We start from the raw sequence: 21,727 nt of genomic DNA on the forward strand, positions 1-21,727 counted from the left end.
TCCTGTTGTACTTGGGCAAATTGATTATCTTTTCTGTGTAGAAAACTCCCAAGTCATTTACAAGTCATAAAATATAGTATAATTTATATACAAATAAACAGTTCAGATGTTCTTCTTGAACTTGGTGGAGAGGTGACATGGTTTTCTTATGCTGTAATAGAAGTTTTGGTGTTTTGTATTATCTCTTTCTTACTTAAGTAAGTAAAATCATCTTGATAGTGTAATCTTGATAATTTGTAACCAATATTGAAAGATATAATAACCATTTAATTCTTAGTTTCTTCTTGTGCAGAAGCTTCTCTAGTCTCTGTAAGCAGGACAACTTTCACATTCTTTTTTTTTCTTTCATTTGTTTGGTGGGGGTTTTTTGGTAGGTTTTTTGGTTTTTTTTTGTTTTGTTTTGTTTTGTTTTAGCGTTACAAAATGTAACATCTGGAGCAGAATGGTCAGACATTCAAGATTAGAATATGGCCAACTGTGGGTCAACATCAAGCTTCATTCATATTGCTTTGCCCAAGAAGGTTCAACATTTATCTTTGAAATTACAGCTTTAGGGATACTACTTTGTTCCATCTAGTCCAAGATTCATCCATTTTGAAATAGAATTAGTGAAAAGGACTGTTTTTTTGGTTTCATGGTCTAGGCTAGGCAGTGGACTAAAGCTGCAGTTTCATGATCACTGTAAGTCATCTCTGTGTCTTGGCTCTGCATTCCTGTTGTCTCTCTTGTGCCAGTCTTGGCAGTAGCACATGTGCAGCTGTTCAAGGATTATCTCAGGAAATAGATTCAGCTGAAAACTAATTGTTTTATTTTTCTTTGCTATTTTCAATTGGATCAGTTCCCTAAACTAGCTCACCACACGTCTGCTTAAGCTCTAATGCCAGCAACAGGAAGTGGTGGGTATATTTGTGGTCAGGGATTGGGACCTTCTACTTCAGCAGCCGTTCTCACTAGCATCCTTTAAACAGTCTTTTTTCATCTGATTGCAAGGCAGAAAGAGGTACAGATGGTAACAGTTCAGTCATTATCACTTCATATAATGTTAGAACTGGTGAGACAGAAGGAAAAAGATACTTCTCATATTCAAAAGTTCAAGGTGTAACATGCAGCACAAAACTACTGACCTTTATTGATACCAACAAAATCCTCCAATTAATTCCTGTTTAGGGAAGCAAAGAGTTTTCATGAATTACCACTGATGATTTTGTTTTTTATTAAATAATACATTTTCCTTGTTGGCAATTATTTTATTTTACTTTTTGTGGAATTGTTTGCATTGCATAGGTGAACTTCTTCAAAGATGTATTCATTTTATACAGTAACTGTTATGGCAACTTCGGGACACCATAAAGTAAAATATGTGTTGGTGGTTTTCTGGTAGATTCTGACTTCTCTTCCTTCTATCTCCATTCATCTTCTAGCTCCATTTCAAAAGAATGTTTAAATTACTTTTTTTAGCACAACCTACTTCGGTTGCCACTTCAAAAGAATTATTAGTTTCACCACTCAAACACATCTTCTCATTTTCTAAGAAATGTCTGAATACTTTCTCCTCTTCCATTCTTGCACATGTTCGATCCACTTTCTTTTCATCAGAATTTCTGATCAAAAGTCAATACAAGTTTGGTTTATTCCTTTTGGAACAATAGAACTTCCTTCCTGTTTACACTTTCTCCTCAGACAGACAAACCTCCCTGCCTCTTAAAAACAGTGTATTCTCCAGTGTAGAGCACCTTCTAGCTATATAATGTAAGGCTCAGTGTCATCAGCTGGACAAGTTCCTACTTCTACAAGTCTTCAAGGAACTATTCTATAGTGTCTTCTTCAGGTCATCTCCTATCCCAGCTCTTACAGCATATCAGCAGAACAACAGAGATTTCTTCCATTGTGCTTCTCTCACAAATTCACCTTGAATACTGTATTCTGTGGTACAACAGGGGCCAAACCTCAAGGATTATTACTGTGGCAAGATTCACATAAACTTAAAATTCATGTGTTGCATAAACTGTTTCTGTAGTGCTAACACATAGATAGAGTTATGACTCCTCAATGAGGTTTATTTCTACTTCAAAATAATTTTTTCATAATAATTTATTATTTTTTTTTTGTTAGCTCACAAGCCCCAAGCCTAAACAGAATGGTTTACTCTGTTGACATCATATATCATTAATGTCACACAGTTCTTTTCTGTTCTCTAATTTGAAGGCAGGATTGGGAAGTTTTTTCAGACTTTGGCAATTTTAGTGGGATTTTTATGTAATGCAAGGGTCAATATAGACTTGACAGTTGCTAAGCAAAAATCTGTGTTTATAAGATACTGACCTTTATATTGTATCTCCTTACCTGAGACTTCAGAATTTAAAAATAAAAAGTGGTCATGGATATAAACTCAATAAAACCAGTAATGTTCTCCCTACTCTGTGATGTATTTGTAAAGTCATTTCCTCCTATAAGACAGAACAGATAATCTATTCCTGCAAAGCAGATTTCTGAGACTTTTGTAAAATAATTCAACATTGCTTTTCTGAGGTCTGTACATAGAGCTTTACACCCCTAAGGAAGTGGATTCAGATTCGTGCTATTTTTGCAGGAGAATCTGTCACAACAACACAAAATGTATACCATTAGACTCTGTAAGTTACTGTATGATTTACTGTGAATGTGTATGTATGCACTGGCTAACAAATGTTACAAGTTGTATATAATTTAATGTTTTCTCTCATGAGGTTTCTTTCTGTAAATTGCAGCCAGTTGTGCTTTAAAACTGAGTACTGGAAAACATATTCTGACTTTTTTTTTTATTGTACCTTTTCAGAATCAGTTGGAAGGATTTGTGATAGGAACACAGCTTACTGAATATGTTATATTTGTCTTTTTGTATCAGCAACAACATAAACACTGGATACTAAAACACAGTAAAACTTATATAGTAGAAGTACATATAAAACTTACTATCAGTGTAATACATTTTAGAAGTCCAGGAAGAACAGATAATCCATGGAATGAATATCTATCAAAGAAATGGCTGCACTCAACTGCTATATCATTATAGATAATAGTGACTCATGTGGAAAAATCAATTTTTTTCTCAGCAAAAATCTGGTTTTATTACTTTTCCTTATAATGGTTTCCTCTTTCTAATGTTACAAACATAATTTTTTGAGATTTTCCAACTTTACTTTCATAGGATGTTTTCCATTTATTGAGAAACAATTAGCATAGTTAGTGAATGATGGAAAATTGTCTTCCTATTAATAGCAGATATACTTGCTTTCACCTAGGTTGTTTGGTGTTTAGTTACACCTAGGGTAGTATCCAAGCCAGCAGTATAGTTATGGTAGAGAATTTTAAAGACATGGTGCAAGAATTGGAAGTCCTGTTAGTCAAGATTTAGTGCGGGGTATTATCTCCTTCCTTTGTGCTGTAAATGCTTCATTGGGATAACAACATTTGTTTATGCTTATATAATTAATCAAATGAAAGAAAGCTGGTGTTACATATTAGGATGTTGGTCTGATACCTACTGGTTTTTTGCCTTGGAGTTTCACAGACATAGTTTAGTTAGTCAAATAACTACCTGAAAGAAGTTGTGGCCAGGTGGGGGTTTGGCCTCTTCTCCCAGGCAACAAGTGACAGGACAAGAGGAAATGTGCCAGGGGAGGTTCAGGTTGGACATCAGGAAGAATTTTGCACTGAAAGCATGGGAATGGAGGGAGGTGGTAGAATCACTGTGACTCAAGGTGTTCAAGAAACAGCTGGGTGTGGGATTTAGTGGTATGGTTGGAGTGCTGGTGGTCAGTCAAAGGTTGGACTCAATGATCTTAGAGGTATTTTCCAACCCTAATAATTCTATGATTCTATTCTGTAATAAATATCAGATTTGCTTTGCTCAATCGAAAGCAATGATACATCTAGAAGGAGAAAAGTAGTGCATTTGAAGCAAGAAAAATTTATTCAAGGACGAACTAACTAGGTCGTTCTAGATAAAACTGAGTTTTGCAGGAGCTTCTTAGAAATAGTAATTTGTAATAATTTTAGAGGCTTCTAGAGAAAAATGGAGGAATCAATGAAGAATTTCACTCCTCTACTTTTTCCTTGAAATTTAAAGTGGCATAGTATCTCCTGTATAGGCAATTATAAAGTTTAGTTTATAAGACCTGTTGCATTTCATAACTGTATAAAACAAAAGAGCAGGAAGCTTTAACCACAAAAATATTTGAACAAAGCAAGCTTTTTCATTATTCAGATATTCATCTGCTCCTGATATTTATTTTCTACCTGAAGTTGACTGTAATCCCCAGCTTTCAACACAAAATTATTTCCATTACAACTGTTTATAATATCATGGTCAAACTACTTTAATTGCACGTAGGAAATAAACAGATGATGTTTAAGACTGGTAGTAAAGAAATACAAACCAATATGATTAATTTTTTAAAAGTAGGGATTTTATTACTTTTTAAAATAGTCTCCTTCAAGAATGTTTTCAAATAATGCTTATTTTCCTCTCTAAATTTTCTTTAGTTGTGTGCTTCTATAACTTGTTGGATTCCACTGGAATCAGGTTTTGCATAATTTCATTTAGTCATAGGAATATTAGCTTGTTACTGTGAAGAAAATACCTTTTTTTTTTTTTCTTAAGGGAAATTTACAGAAGCTTTTGGAAAAAAACTTTTTATATTTTTTGTTTCTCTTGAACAGTTTGGTCTCTTCCCTTTGAGAATTAACAGAAAATGGCTAATCTGCATTTCTAACTGTGTTAAGGACCAGAACTCAAACACATATTTGAGTTCAAAAGAAGTTTTAGCCATATGTGGAGGTTTCCCCCCCATATTCTTGAAAATTATACCCTTTACAGTGTAATGGGAAAATCTCCATCTTAATTTAAAAAGAAACTCAATTCCAGTTGGCAAATTGCCCTGATCATGAATTAATCTTCATGCATCTAGCATTCACAATTTGGTAATAATGCAGTATGTAAATCTCATTCTATTAGGAAGTTTCCTGCATAATACAGTAGCACTCTAATAGAGATTCATCAGCTATGGTATGAAATCTTCCTCACAGTTGCTGACATTGGTAAAAGAAGGTCAAACTTCTAATTTCTCTGCTTAGCTGTGTACCTTTCCCAGTTGTTCCAAGTCTGTTTGCATTGACATGCTCTCCAAATTTTATTTTTCATTCTACTTTGCCAACATGGTCTTAGATTTCTCTGGGAAGCAGTAGTCATTGGTTATTTAATTCAACCCACAAATGCTGCACCTGCAGTGTTTGAAAATGCTTCCTCCGCCTTCCTGGCTTGGGAAAGATGTGTAGTATATACCAATTCTACATTCCACAGAAACATAAAACTGCTGGCTTCTAATTTGCTGCTGTAGTGACCCTCAGAAGAGCAGTGCTCCAGAGCAGGCAGGCACATGTCAGCTCACACCAGAAGGGGTGACATTTGGTCATACCTTCCTTAGTGCTGAACCAGGATCTAGTCCTGGGAGACTCACATCAGGGAACATTTTCCTCTTCTTTAAGTGGTGTAAAGAAAAACTGCACAGTGAGCAGGTACATAGTTTACTGGAGGGGGATTGTTTGAAATTCTTCTGGTTTGGTTATCACCAAAACATTTTGGTTGCCATGATTATTAGTCAATTAACTATTTTATGAATGGTGACAGCAAATACTGCTCAAGTCTTTTCCTGCTAACAGGTTACACTTGTTTAAGCAGCCAGCCATTTAGAACACACTAGCTGAAAGATTTGTCAAAACATGGGAGGGAAATAATAGTATTACAAATATTTTTTTATTTCTTTTGCATAAAGCACTCATACTACACAGTTATGCTGTGAAGAAATTCAATTCTTTATTAATGACAGCTTTATTGAAGGCAAGCTTTCAGAATGTAAATACTAGAAATCCTATTAAAGTGCCATCCATTAAACCATTAAAGCACTCATTAAAACTGTTAGTACAGACTTGTTATTCATGAGTTATTGGTCTTTCACACTTCTGAAATGTGTCTGCCAATATCACCCACCTCTTTGTTCCAGTGTGGCTATTAAGTCTGAGGAAATACAGATTAACTTTCTTTTGATAAAATGGTGCTTTATGGGAGGATGGTAAGGCCACAAAGTGGTTCAGATTGGTGAGGAAAATAGGAAAGATTAAAGTTCAATCCATCTGCCTGTTTCTGATAATTTATGTTAACTATGTCTGGATGTAGACCGAAATATTAATCACTGAACTATACCATCTGGTCATACATCATACAGTATGTATGTTTGAGTTTTTTCTTGCTATCAAACAGTAGCTTTAGAATGCTTAAACATTAAGGAGTGAAAAGTGGAAGAATAATACTGAGTATTGAACAGCTGAAGCTAAGCTTCAAATTTAGTTTTCATTCTGTAAATTCACATGAAAAATAGGTATAATATAGAGCCGAAGCTGTTTCTCATAATGGATAAGAATCTCAGACCATCATTTTTGATGTATATGCAAAATCATCTTTGTATATACAAAACTTCAGTTTAAACTTACTGTTTGGAAGCATTTTTTATCTTTTTTTTCCCTACATCTTGTTTTGTCTTTTATGCTTTAAAACTGGAGTCCTGAAAGTCCAGACTCAAATATAGCACGTTAGGCAGCCAGTAAATTCAGTTATTTTCTAGTTTTCTTATCTAATGTGACGAGAAAGTGTATGTGACATCTTACATTGTAAGTAGTTTCCAGAATATTTTGGCAGCATAGGTAAAAACCTAAAAGGTAAGACAGATGGTCTGCTTCAGTTACGTGTCTAGAACAATGCAGAGTAGTGTGCTTCATTCTAGGGCAGTGGACTGTGGTTTAGATAGCATGTTTCCACATATGTCTCTCAAAAATTACTGTCTGGGTAGTCACAGGTATTATAGATGTGCATTATTCCTGGTCAAATTACCAATTTTATTTTAAAACTTAATTAGAGTTAAGGCACTGATACATAGTAAGCATCTTCTGTACTATGTTTATGTTCTAAACTATTACTAGGATTCTGAGATAAATCAAAAAAAATTATTTTCCAAAATTCTGAAAGCTTGACCTGTAAATGTCCTGCATAAGTTTTTTTGTTCACCTCCATTAACTCAAAAAAGAAAAGAGGGGCGATTTTTGCTGAAATAAGTTATTATGTAAATTTTATTACTTTTCAAGTCATACGATGTAAGCGAATTGCTGGCCTGCTGATAAAGAGGTGTATTACATGTCTTAAATTTGTTATATATGTAAATAATTCCACTCCTCCCTGTGCTAATGGAAGTGTGCTCCAGATTTTTTCTCTGTACCATTGATGAAATAAATAGAACTTAGAAGTAAAGATAAAATATTTACATTTTTAAATTACGCAGTGCATACCTGCTTCAAAATTCTACCAGCCCTCTTTCTCAGTGTGGGAAAACATTACTGGAATGAAACTAAATTGTAAGAAAAAGGAATAAAAAATTTATTGTGAAATTACTGAGTAAAATTTTACCATTTTCTTTATTGATGGATAAGAATTTTGCTTTGCAGTCAAAAAAGCAGGGTTTTTTTTGAGAAGGATAAAGCCCTACTCTTGGATCAGATCACTATATTTGTACTTAAGCAGAGCACAGAAGTGATGTCTGCCTTTGCATGTGGCAAAATGCTGTTTGATAGATAGCTGATTGTCCCTTTTTAGGCAAACAAAATACAACAGGGCTCAAAAAAAAATCTGGCACCAGTTTTGCAAATCTCTTAGTCATTAGTCAATTTAGATACTAACTTAATAAGCTCCTAAAATTACTGACATCTTAAGATATATTAATCATAGTCACGCAAATTTTTAAGATAGCGAACCCAAATAGTTTGGTGTGAAAAATTGTGTAGAAGGTTAAAAAAACAGGTTCATTCAGAGCTGCATTTAAGAATGCCTTTTGAACTGTTAGCAAAACACATAGTGATACAATTCAAATTAATCATATCCAAAGCACAAGTAGAATTTTCATGGCCTTCATCATACTCCCAAACATTTATTTTCTTCCTCATTCCTCTAAACAGGCCCAGTTCATTGTCTTTTTAGGGAGGAGCTACCAAGAACTCAATCTCAGTTGCTGTAGGTAAAGAGTGAGCCATGCTATAGGTAAAGAACCTGAGCCATCCCACTCCTCTACTCTCCATAGCTAAGTTACACAGGACTTTATAACTTTTATGTTATGAAAGTTAATTAAGTCTAGGGTATTGGTTAATAGGATAAAGCACCTGTTTTTCTGAAGTATTTGTTTTCCTAAAGACAAATGCTTCTCTCTTGGGCAGCCAGGCAAAATGCCTTTTTTTTTTTTTTTATTAATAATCTCAATAAAAAAGCAAAGTCATTCTCAAAATAAGAAATAAATAAATTGTATATAATATGTACAGATGCATGAGAATGAACGAATTTTCAGACTGGCCAAATTATCAGTCTTAGGGATAAGTCCCAGTAAAATCACAGTAATTAACTTCATATATGCTCATTGTCAGGTAATACCTACTCTAAGAGATTACAGGTTATACCCTGGGATGAGTCAGTAAAGCTGTTGGCTTGATGGTGTAGTGGGAGTACATATCTCCTGACTTGCACTGTGTTACTGGTCTACTCATGGAGAATGAGCCTAGTGATGGTGAACTGCCCTACCCTGGCTTAGCTGTGCAGCTGTGTCATCTTTTTTTTTTTTTTTTTTTTTTATAATTTACCACTAGCTGACATAGTGAGCTGCCAGTTCTTGCCAAGATTAAACAGAGGGCATAAACCTTAAGCCATAGTTATGTATTCATATTGATGAAACAATTTTAAGGTCTCTAATGTTACGGGAAGGGAAAGTAAAACAATAGGTGATTATTCATGACTTCTCAGTATGAGATGACCTTTCATACAGCCACAACCATAGTCAGCATAAACAGGTACCATCTGTTATCTAATTTGTATTTACTTTGCTGCATATATAATTCAACCATAGAGGTAAAAAACTAGAGTCTGAAGTTCCCCTAGTGGTGAAGCATGAAGGAGTGTGGTGAACGCTTCTGTAATTCCACCCTGGAACATAAAGGAAACAGAAAATAAACAGCGAATCTGGAAACACATAGTTTTGTTTATGAATGAGATTAGTTATGTTTATGAATAAGATATAATTAAAATTTTAAATATGCCTGAATTGCTTACTTTTTTATGACTCAAGGAAATGAAGAGCAAGTTTCTTTATGTTGTCTATGGATGAATAGCAGCTAGTTTCCTGAGCAACACTAGTATCAGGATTGGCCTGGCATCAAAATGAATGAACAGGAACATTATTTTGCTTCTGGAAAATTTCTTCAGGAGCCTTTGGAATTATTCAGTAAACAGGACAGTGAAATTTTTGAACACATGCACTTAGTAATAAAGGCAAAAATATTTATTCCCTTTCATCCCAGTGTTTTTGAGATTTATGATATTTAATCATTCTCTGATAAGCTAAAACCCCACACTTGCCAAATGGGTGTAAAGAAAAAAAGATGGATAGCTTGCTTTCTCTGAAGAAAAAGCACTAGATTTTAAAAGCTTATGGTTTAAATTCTTAATGGAGATTTCAAGATGCATAAATACAAAATGGTTAATATAATATGATCTAATATGATACAATGTGTCCTGAAGTAGTAATTTTCTTTCAAAAGGAGATTATTTCCTGAGCAAACTATGGGAGTTTATTTTGTAATTATCATAAACAAAATAATTATGAAGTCCCTAGCTGAAAGTTTATTTTCCTTTTTTTCCTCTTTGTCTTTTGAAGTCTATTGATCCTGGTCAGCAGTTCACATGGGAACACTCTAACCTGGAAGTAAACAAACCAAAGAACAGATATGCGAATGTAATTGCATACGACCATTCTCGTGTTCTACTCTCAGCAATAGAAGGTAAGGAGACCTTTAAAATTAAATTAATTAAATCCTAAATCTAGAATTATTTTACTAATCAATATCTTCATATATTAATGTAAAGAAGTGTTAATTCAAGTATTTCCGGTAAATTTCTGTAATGACAATTCTTTTCTGATGCTTACTGTTGGTAATGTATTATGAACTTGCACTAATATGTAAATTCATGTCTAACGCTGAATGCATTAGGTCCCTGTGTATATGCCAGTGAGTTATGTTAAGTAAATTAATATTGCTGTTTAATTCTACTAACACTACACAGCAAATGTAGCAGTAAACAAACATACTTTAATTGAGGGATTTGTTGATCAATGAAATTATCAAGATACCAGTTCCTTGAGTTTTACTTGGCAAAATCAGATTTTCAGTTTATTCTATGTTGTTCACAGTCAGGTATTAATGATGGCCATAATCAAGCAAATTATATATTTAAATGACACAATTTAAATTAAAATAAGATTTTAAAATTTGACTTTAGTTAGCTCCAACAGGACTTGCAGACAATACATAAGATAGAGGGATCTGTATTCGAGGTCATAATTATTGCAGTCATAACATGCTACAAGTTAAGCTGCAAGTGTTTTAATTTATGGTTACAAACAGCTGGTTATCTTTGGCTACTCCAGACCTAAAGATACTGGATTTATAGGTGTTAATTCACTTTAATATTTTTTTATTTTTATTAATAAGCTGTTTTGTGAAGAAAAAGGCAATCCCACTGACTGAAGTTTAGGTCTTTCCTCATTCATTGCATCTGCATGCACAGGCTTTGATACACAGATAAGAGCTTCTCAAATACATTACCAAATTTTAATGATTACTTTGAAAAATTTGCATATTGCTTGTATTTATTCCACTTTTGACAGTCAAACAGCAGTCCTGACAAGATTTTTCTTTGCAACATAACTGACAATTTTTCATATTACCTTTTATAAGAATATAGCTGCATAGAAACCTGCCTCTGTCTGGTACAACTACCTGTCTCAACACTGAAGAGAGGGTATTCTAATTAGCAGTATATGTGATGTAACTCAATCAACATATCCTTTTCTGTTTCACTGGTCCAGACAAGAGGTCAAAGTACGTGGTCTGAAGAGGTCAGAAACAGCAACTGGACAGCCTTTCTCTATGTTAAGTTCTTCAGAACAAAATGCTTGACTCAGAGATAACTCTAGCTGGCAGAAAGAAGACTGAATTCTTTCCAGGGATTTGTTTGGAAAAAGAGTTGTGCAAAGGAGGAGAGGAGAAGAGAGGAGAGGAGAGGAGAGGAGAGGAGAGGAGAGGAGAGGAGAGGAGAGGAGAGGAGAGGAGAGGAGAGGAGAGGAGAGGAGAGGAGAGGAGAGGAGAGGAGAGGAGAGGAGAGGAGAGGAGAGGAGAGGAGAGGAGAGGAGAGGAGAGGAGAGGAGAGGAGAGGAGAGGAGAGGAGAGGAGAGGGAAATTATATGCTAACAAATGTATTTGTTCATTTAGATATTAGACAAATGGACTGCCATTTTCCACTTTATGTAAATCACCCTGAAGTATGACTCCTTTGGAAAAAAATGAGCATATTCAGAGAATGAAAAGAAATTTAAGAGGAAAAGCAGAAAATGTTAGTCAAAGTAATTGAAAGTATGAAATTACACAGTAGATTGGACTATGTTTTTACATAAGTGATAGTAAAAATACAGAGAAAAAGTTATGTTGTACCTGGAAAAGATTGAGTATTTTAAGGAGCAGGGACAAAATACAGTTAAACTGCAATGTTTGATTACCTTTTTTGAGAAATACCATGACAAGGATAAAATTTCTCAACTTTCATAGTCTTTGATCTAAACAGAGAAAAATATTATACATTCTTGTAATATTAGTGTCAGATGTAAAAGCACAAATGGGATATTGATCCATTTGTATGGTGATTTGTATGGTGATTTGTATGATTTTAAGTATTTTCCAAGTCTTTAGATTATGTAAAAAAAAATAAATTAATAAATCAAATATTAAATGCCTTTTTATAAAATTATATTTAGTCTTGAAAACAGAAATAATTTAGTATATAATTAGCCTCTTTAAAAATTTTATTCCTGGGATTTTACATGATTAGGTAGATGAAATTTTGTGTGTGTACCTTCATAAGTTTAATATATTTGTTTTAACATTTACTAAAAATACTTCTATTTCAGGATTTAAGTAGATATTTCAGATATGACAATACACAATCTGGCCAGCACTTTATTCAGTTGACAGCTGTGTTTCTTTCCATGTTACCAAGGAAATCAATACTTGGAATATTACTTAAAAATATATTCCCCTTTACCTATGTTACTACACAACTTAATCAAGACCTAAATTTGTACTGCATTTTGTTACAACTATTTGGAGAATATTTGGTTTACATACAGGCCTCATCTGCATTTCTTTGTTGGCCACAAGAAAACTAGTATTATTAATGAGGTTTGAATAGTAACTGTACCTTCCTAATGAGAAGAGCTCCATTTTATACCTAGGCAGCTGTTTGCTGTTTAAGAGCAAATGTATATGAAGAAAAGACTAAGCATCTGCCAAACTGTAATCACACACTGATGAACATTTTGCCTCTTAACAGTGTTGCAGAAATATGGAATGTTGTAATTGGTACTTCAGAATGAGACACAAGGCCAGTTTTGTGCAGTAGCAGAACTCTGTGGCCTATTCAAAGTGATTACTAGAAAGTCTTGAGAAGCACTTAGAAGAGATTTGAAATTACTTCTTTCCAACTGTTGTTAATGTCAGATTGTTAAAAATTGCATTAGCCCTGAAACACATAACTCCTATTCAAACCTGGTTTTGAATCCCCACTCTGTTCTTGACCTCTCTAACTGCATACTGCAAGGAGTTCCACAACAAAATTGCTCATTTCACAGGAATACTTTTCTTATCATTGTTTAAATTTTATTGCATTAGATGCCCCTTTGGAGGGAAAACTCAGGTTGGATGTGGTAATTTGGTTTTCCTCCTGAAAAGAAAGTGTTACCTTGCAAAATTTTGTTCCCATGTTCTTGAAATTTTATTGAAGTCTTGAAATCAGTTCATATTGTGCTGTCTTTGGCTGTTTCTGAATGGACACTTGGAATTTTAAAGTATAATGACAGAGTATTAGGATGTAATGGAGTTTATTATCTAAAGGCATATAAATGGATTTAAGGGAGAATTTACTGATTGAATTTACTGATTTAAGGGAGAATTTACTGTCTGAAAAGACAAACAGATTGAGTTAAAACATGTAGATACATGATCTTCAACCTCTAAGAAGTAAATAAAAATTTAGGGGGTGGGGAGGGAATGGATAAACATTCTGCATTTTTAAAAGTCTTGACAATTCTTTTAGGAGATATCCACGACTAAAAGTCTTCTATCTGTAGATGTATTCACATAATGCCAGTTTTCAAAAGAAAAAAAACAAAAAACTACCTATTCTAGTTCAGCAGGGTAGTATTTTTGTTTTTGATGGAAAATGTAGTGACTTTAAAATGCTGCTAACGCTAGAAAGCTCTGACTAATACAAATGGTCAAGAAAGAAAAGTCAAGAAGCTGCTGATATTCTTGTTTGTCTGATGGCCAGTTGCCAGTAATTTGGCTTTAAGTATGCAAACCATCACTGTAAGATTTAGAAACTGGAGCATTGTAACTACTGAAGAGTTGTAACCTGTACAAACTATTTGCACTGTCTTGCATTTCATTTAGGTTGCCTTCTGTTAATAATACATACACTTAGAGTAGTTGTATGGCCCTTTACTCTACAAGCTTGGAGTGCCTAAAAAACGACAAAAGTATTTTGGTGATGGTGAGAAATATCCATACAGAATACGGATACAGGAATACCAGTGAAGTAGATTTCATGGTGTTAAAGCCCCTGTGAAGCAGATTTCATAGAGTAGACTTCTATGGTGGCTATCTCGACAACAATGCTGAGACAAGTTGTAGGTGTATGAGTCTACTGATACTGTAATAGTTATAACTTAAATGCTGCCATTCTTTATACCCTTGAAATCTGCTCAGAATTTATTGCATATGTAGCCACTGGGAAAAGTTTCAAGTAAACATCTGGTGGCTTTATTCTTGACTGATTTATGAAGATTTGGTATGTGTTTATTGAGCATATTCATTGAAACTGGATTTTGCAGGAAATATCAAACCAGATATCATTTAATTCATATTAGTAAAGGCAGTCGTCATCTCTTTTAGTGCATCATCTAGAGTATAAACTAGTATTTTTATGCAAGAAAAGATTCCTTTGGCTTTTAACTGCTGTGTTACTCAGTGTTCAAGAGTTAAAGAGATCACTCAGCTTCAGACAGCACTTAGATAATCACAGTACAATGACACTGTGTTAGTTTTCAATAGCTGGTTTGAAGTACTGTGCAACATACTGCGATCTGCACATATTGCACATATCCATTGTGGATAGTGCCCTGATGCAATGCTCTTACCTATACCTCTGAGGACCTGCACAGAACAATCTGTTTATTTCCATTCTGGACTTCTTAATACTGGAAAGTTTTTAGACCAAAACAAAAAAAATTCATACCTCCTTTCTTTTTCCTAAAAGAACTCCACCTTTTTCCCACATTTTTCTGCTGGTCACCTTCCAAGTTTCTCTTCTCAACTGCACGTCTTCCGAGTTTCTCATCTTGCCTGCAGATCTTATACCCTCCTAGTTCTTAGCAGGAGGGTGTATACATACCCCCACATGTACATTTTGCTTTTGTCACTATTAATTTTTATCTTCTTTTTTCTTTTATAGTCAGAGTTGGGATTAAAAAGCATGAGAGATGGAATTTTGTGTTCAGACTCAGTTGTTTATTAATGTTTATGTCTAGTACAGTGAAGGCTACAGTACTTCTAGCTAGCAAACTAGCAAGCTAAAAATTAAGAAATGGCGATGTATCTTGTTCACTACAAGGTCTTTTAAGGCTAAACAGTCCAATTAAAAGCTAACACCTAGATTATTTTTACTTTTGACCCAATGACTAAACACCTGTGACCTGCAGTGCAGCATTTTCTAATTCTAAAAGTACTACCTAAACCCAAGAAGAAGAAGGATAAGAAGAAAGAAAAAAACCACTGTCGTAAAACCTCCATCTTGTCTCATACCTATTACTATATTCTAAAACTCAAAATTCCAAACCCTTCACCATGTGATATTACACACATCTATTTGAACTACACACTAGTTATTTTATTTCTGTTATTCAATTTTGGAAGCCTTCTCCAAGACTTTAGGTCAAAAGTAGTATTCTTTTGAGGGTCAGTGCTTGACAGCACAGAAAGTTAAAAATTCCGTTTTCGGGGTTCCAACATGTTACTTTTTAATTTTCTTTTCAAATACTTCTCTTCTGTCCTCTAAATAATCCCTTTCTTTGTTGTGCCTAATTCTATATCTTCTGCCTATCCCTTTTTGTCATTGCCTTCTTTCCATAAATTCTCTATACTTCAACATTTCTGAGACTCCATATCATTCATCCTTTCTCTCTTTGCCAGACTCTCCTAGTATTCCTAGCAGTCTATTCACAATCCAGCTATCTATAGGTTTTCTTTTCTTTTCCTGACATTTCATTTTCCTTCTTGCCTTACTTTGTTAGGATGATACGTAATGACTTTTCTTCAGTCTTTGTAAAAAGCCTTCATTTTACAAATATTTATTACTGGAGTAACTTCATTGTTTTTGTGCTGCTCCATATTTCAGTGAGTTCTTAAGGTACACATTTGTGCTTGGACCTTTTCCATTTGGTCATTCAGCTGGATAAATGCACCATGTAATGAGTGAGCAACTGGTTCACAGGTCAGGTCCAAATGGTTTCAGTGAATGGAGTGACATCAGACTGGTGACCTGTCACTACTGCTGTTCCACAGGGCTCCACCATAGGGCTGGTGCTCTACAATATCTTCATAAATTACTTGGATGAAGGACTGGAAGGGACACTAACTATGTTTGGAAATGATAGGATGAGGAAGCTGTTGGATCCCTTGAAGGCAGGGAGGCCCTGCAGAGAGGCCTTGACAAATCTGGGACTTGGACAATCAACAGCCATATGAAGCTTAACAAGAGAAAGTGCCAGATTCTGTACCTGCGATGGGGCAGCCTTGGAAGTACAAACAGGTTGGGGAATGAGATGCTGGAGAGCAGAAAACGACCTGAGAGAGCAAGTTGAATGTGAATCAGCATTGCCCTGGCAGCCAGGAGGGCCAGGCATGTCCTGGGGACATTGGGCACAGCATGGCCAGGCAGGGCTACTGTCACAACCCATGGGGGTGCAGGGGGCAGATTGTCGTGGTAAGCTCCCACCAGGCTGAACAGACACCAGACCACAAATCAAGGCTCTTACGCTTTTATTATAGACATGCCTTGACTCCAGTAATCAGACAACTGTTTAGACTCAAAAAGTGTTGTCTGACAAGCCTTTACATTCTTAAAATCTGCTTCCATAAAAGTGGTGGCTAACAAGCCCTTAAGTTTGTACAGTACACTTATGCGGTTCTCACCTCCTAAAATAAACTCCTTGAAGATGCTGGCTAACAAGCCACAACACACCTTCACAATCTCCCCATTCCTGCGATGAAGTTTAGTATGGATTATGGGATGGAATGTGACAGCTGTGCATTGATCAGACAAAGGAAAAGGGAGAGAGAACACAGAATATCACCAGTCCTTAGATTGCACATTTTTCCTTCCATGTGGATGGTGCAGAGCTGGGGTGGTATGGCAAAGAAAGCAAAAAAGAAAGAGATGAAAAAGAAAGGATAGCAAGGGACCTGATCTGCATCTTTTTTTAGTTAACCTGTCGCATGGCTCTTATGTAAATTAGATTCTTCACACAGTTTTTTTCATACCTGCACAACCAGCCTGTGATTTTTTGCTGTGACATTGTTCAAAACACCTGACATTTATTTAAACCAGTAGTACAACTTCATCAACTCTGAGTTCATCATGGTATTTTTCCAAGTATTTTACAAACATGACAGAATTTAATCCTATTACTTCACACTATTTATGCACATGACTAAAAGCACATGTGTTAGGGAAGCAGCACAGAAACTAAGCTTTATATTGGGTCCCAGAAACCTGGGATTTTTGAGCATTCTGTGCTGTCAGGCGCTGAACCGTTGAGAGCACTGCTTTTGACCTGAGGCCTTGGAGACGGCTTCTAAATATGAGTGATGAAGTTAGAATCATGGGTGTGTAGTTAATTAAAAATGTGTGTTTTCACATGGTGATGGGTTTTAAATTTGAGGTTTTTGTAATATAATAATAGGTATGGGACAACATGGAGGATTTTAGTGTTGTCTCTGTTCATCTTCTTTCTTTTTCTTCATGGATTTTAGGTAGTAGTTTCTGGTTGGTCAGTCAGTGTCACACTAAGGGTCATTGGAATCTAGTTATTGGGTCAAAAGTATAATTAGTATAGGTGTTCATTCTCTATTGGATTATTTGGCTTTGAAAGACCTTGTAGCAACTGTACTGTATCTTTTGCCATTTTCCTCACTTCTAGCAGGTAGCTGGAAGTGCTGCTGAACACTCTGTACTTTCTGATAAGATTTAATAAACAACCAAGCCCAAACATGAGAAAATCCTTTTCTGTCATGTTTTTGTTAATTCTGGCTCTGAGCGAAGAGACGAGACTGAGACAAACCACTAATTAAGTGGTGCAAATCTCCCTCACTGCTCCTACAGCTTTATAGTTTAATTCATTTAAAATAGAAAGGCTGTTCAGTGCTGAGCCTTCATAAAGACTTGAAATAATTTCATTGTTTGATTTCAGTTTGTGACTAAAATGTGAAGTCTAATTAAAGTTATTTAAGATTATAACTCTCTTCAGGAAATCAAGTGAATAATTCCTAAGGTCTACATTAGGAGCCTTGGGGATCTAAGTCTGTGTTGCAGTAAGCTGTACTGTCATCTCAGCTCACGAGTTCTCAGCATAAATTGCGAGCAGTGCAGTTCATGGGGTTTTTAATCTTCTGTACTTTAATTGTGGCATTGGCCAATTTTATTTCATTGCTCATTCTCTCTTACTGAAGTAAAAACTAAGCTTCTTTGTTCTCTTGAGATATTTGAAAATGGATTGTCTTTTATACTGAACTACTCATCTGATTCTTCTCCTATTGTGCTTAAGTCCTGTCTGGCTAAATAAAGAGATTGCAGACTCTGGTCATTCATCACCATAGTTGAAAATGCTGCTAGAAAATAGTTGTGGTAGAATCATGGTTCAGAAGCTTCATCTTCATCTGACTTCTTCTGCAGAAATTGTGTCTCTGCTTTCATGAAACTTGTAAAAGTCAGGTTATACTGCATAGGTTACCCTAAATTTACACTTCAGGTGCACCATCCTAAAGGTACAGTAAGTCCCACTGATGCCAAAAGATGTAGGTAAAGTTCATATCCATATTACAGAATTTGGCTGCTTTGTCTGTTTTTTGACCCATACTTTTGCAGAACAACTGGCCTTGCTTAGCTATTAAATCCAAATTTAAGTAATGATGGCAATTGCTGCTGTGCTTGTGGGTATGTTGCCTTCAAGCTATGGCAGCTAACAAAAGTTTGCAGGATTTCATTGTACTGCAGTCGGACTGGTTGTCATTTGTTTGTTTTTGCACTATTAGACTTGACAGAAAATTGTTCTGTTTTCTCAGCTTGGAATGAGGTTATGTCCAGAAAAGTAATTTCAGAAAGGGACATTTTAATATTTAGATTAACTTGTCTTTGGTGAATTTTTATGCTTTGCCATTGTAGATATTTACAGATATTTAGGTTTTGTATTTGTTATTTTTAACAAATACATTAGTCCTCTTATGATAAGGCACCTTCCCTAGAGGGCTTTAAGGATTTTGGAGCAGGATGTGAAACGGAGGTCATGCATGAAAACAGTGATGAAAAGAGACTCTGTGAGAAATGGTATGATACTTACAGGGACTGTGAGACTGGATGGAGAACAGAGGACATACCTAATGGACACTGTGTGGAGAGACAATAGAGCTGAGCATTCTGAATCAAGTTGTTCTCCTGATCTCAGCAGACTGTATTGAGTATTGTATTCTTCTAGAGATAAATCCTTGATGAAAATCTCAGTGCAAGTGTTGGAACATGTTTTTATTTGCTTGTTTGCTTGCTTTTTTTTCCACAACTTCATCAGTTAATTCTTGAATAGTTGCTCAGGGCCTGTGGTAAATGGATTTTCATGTCCAGGTCTGCAGTATATCCTCATTTTGTGCAGTGAAGCTGACTTGCCTTGTAAAATTATTTTTCTAGCTAAAGGACGTGCAAAATTGTTTGTGTCCATTTTACTAAATGAAGTAGAGAAATAGAGTGAAAATTTCCACTTTTCATATAATTTGAAGAACTCTCCTTACAATTATCAGTAATTGTTAATCTTAATTCTTTCTTACCTGAATCTTAGACCAAGGAAGGAATAATCTGGAAGCTTTTCTTCATTCTAATTTAAAGAATTAGAATTTATTGAATGTAGAAGTTTTATATATTAATATGATTTATCAATAAATTTAATACTAATTAGCAAGTAGAAATAGTATTTACAATTTTAGGCATGCTGAATTTTTTTACATTAGGTACTAGTATTGGTTGCTAAAATTTGTAGAAATCATTCTTTAGGGAACAGCTTGCAATAGTTCTCATGCTTAATTTTCACACTGAGTTTGTGCATTATCAGTTCCAGAGGACAGCTTTCCCAGAAGATCATTTAACTACTTTACAAAGTGTTGTTTTTCATTTTTTCCTCAGGCTTTTATTTATAACATGTGCTTCAAAGTATGATACCAAGCATCATAATATAATTCTAATTTATGCGGAAAACATTTCTTACCAGCTTTCTGAGTTCCTTTGGTAATAATACCCAGTTGGTGTAGATTTCTCCTGTTGGCATCGTTCTTCTTTCTCATCTGTTTTGTGGAAAAAAAAAATGTTTTATTATCTTGATGAAGGAAGAAAATACAGCATTGTGCCTAGGAGTTGTATTTTCTGTATCATTAATTCCAATATCCACAATAAGAACTGGCAGGTAAAACAGCTTCAGGTCTACAAGAGTCATGTTTTAGAACTCCACTTTCTACCTTTCATGGATGGAAATCATGTTTTTCAGCTACAGACTATGCAGGTTTACGAGTCTGTTTGGTTTTTTTGGTTTTTTGTTTTGTTTTGTTTTTTGTTTTTCTCCTGGAAGAGACTTTCAGTCAGGTCACATCAGCCAGACAGTCTTCTTGTGTCCATTCATCCATCTTGCCTGAGGAGTGCCATTTTCTGCCTCTGTTGCAACCCTGAAGTTATAAGGTCTTTCTATCGCTGAAATATTTTGTCAGGTATTTCTTCTAATTGTGTACAGAAAGTAAAAAATAATTGAAATTTTAGTTTAAATATTATTTGAACATATAAAATAAGAACTTGTATGGAACTTTATCTGGCATGAAGGCAAGATTTTTTGCTAGACTGCAGTTGCTGTAACCCATAATCTGAACACTTTCTAGATTATATTGGACCTTACTTACTGTGGGATTTAGTCTGTGAGTTCATTCACTGCTAAGTAAGTAGTGGAATGAAATATTCAGGCTTATCCTGAACAAGCATTGAAACTACTAAAATTGTAGCTAAAAAGGAACAGTTAGTTTTAAAGAGGTACCCCTAATTTCCATTCTAATTCAAAATATTTTGGAAGACATTTTCAGATGTGAGCCACTTATAGTCAGGAAAGATAAGGGTGTGCAGCTCCAGTAATTTCTGATTTGGGATCACCAGCAGGAGATAATGGATCAGAATAGATCTGAAGATTTGGTTTCTGAATAAAAATCTTGGGAAATTTTTATTTACAATTTATTCTATTTCATAGCCAAAGAAACTCAGTTTTGTTCCTTTGTGGAGGCAAAACAGTCATAGCTGTAGAAAAAAATCTGGAGCTGGAATCACCACCTTGACTCTCTTTTGAAAGAGTTTGTTGAACCTGCACCACTTCTTGGGGTTGTAGACTTGTGCATGGCAGATTGGCTGCATAAATATAAATCATTCATTTCTACTCAAAGAATTAACTTCTATCAATTAGTTCAACAAAATTTCCTAAGGTGCAGATATCTATATTCAGCTGGTTAACTCTGCTTTTCCATTCAGCCAGCACTGAGATCTTACATAAGTATCTTAGTTCTTTAGTCATCGGCTCAAAAAACAGCAGTGTCATAAAATGTGTTCCCCTAAGTGCTTTATCTTTCAACATGCACATAGTCTGAGTTAAAACTGGGCACTCCCCTGATGAATTCAGCAGTGGTCAGAGATTTTTAACTCTATTTTTATCCGTTTCCATGAGCCTGGCTGCCTTATTAGTGCAGACTAGTAGTGTGACCTTTGCTATATTGGTTATACACCTTTTCACCTCTTTGGCCTGAGTAGGCAACATGTTCCAACTCTCAGTCCAGGCATCCTATTGCATACCCTGAGTTAAATAGACTGCAGTTAGGAACTAGCCTGCTTCCAGTCTTGCAAATGTCTTTATTTAATGCATATGCCATATAGAAAATTTCACTGTTTCTTAAATCTGACTTATATAATGTTTTTTGTTACAATAAAACTGATAATTGTCTTCTCATTTAATGGGGGAAATTAATATAGCAGTGATATTAATAGTCTTGAAAATATGTTTTCCCTTCTGTATTTAAAGGAAATGCAATGATCTCAACAAGAAAGTTTGAGGAGCCTAGCCAGGGTGTCTGACTGAGAATCCTCCCTGTCTGTCCCAGGTAGAGACTGCCATAATTTGGGTGTTTGCAGGCAGCATCAGACCAACTT

The 21,727-nt window shown here is 35.1% G+C and overlaps 1 protein-coding gene across 1 annotated transcript in view; it reads left to right on the forward strand.

The window, feature by feature from the left end:
- PTPRD (protein tyrosine phosphatase receptor type D) overlaps positions 1-21,727 on the forward strand; it is a 225,125-nt gene that overhangs the window by 155,468 nt on the left and 47,930 nt on the right. The window contains exon 23 of the mRNA XM_062513752.1: positions 9,783-9,906. Coding sequence (XP_062369736.1) covers positions 9,783-9,906 — 124 coding nt within the window. The remainder of the gene's footprint in view (positions 1-9,782; positions 9,907-21,727) is intronic.

This window comes from Cinclus cinclus, chromosome Z (assembly GCF_963662255.1).
Source record: "Cinclus cinclus chromosome Z, bCinCin1.1, whole genome shotgun sequence".
NCBI classification, from domain to species: Eukaryota; Metazoa; Chordata; class Aves; order Passeriformes; family Cinclidae; genus Cinclus; species Cinclus cinclus.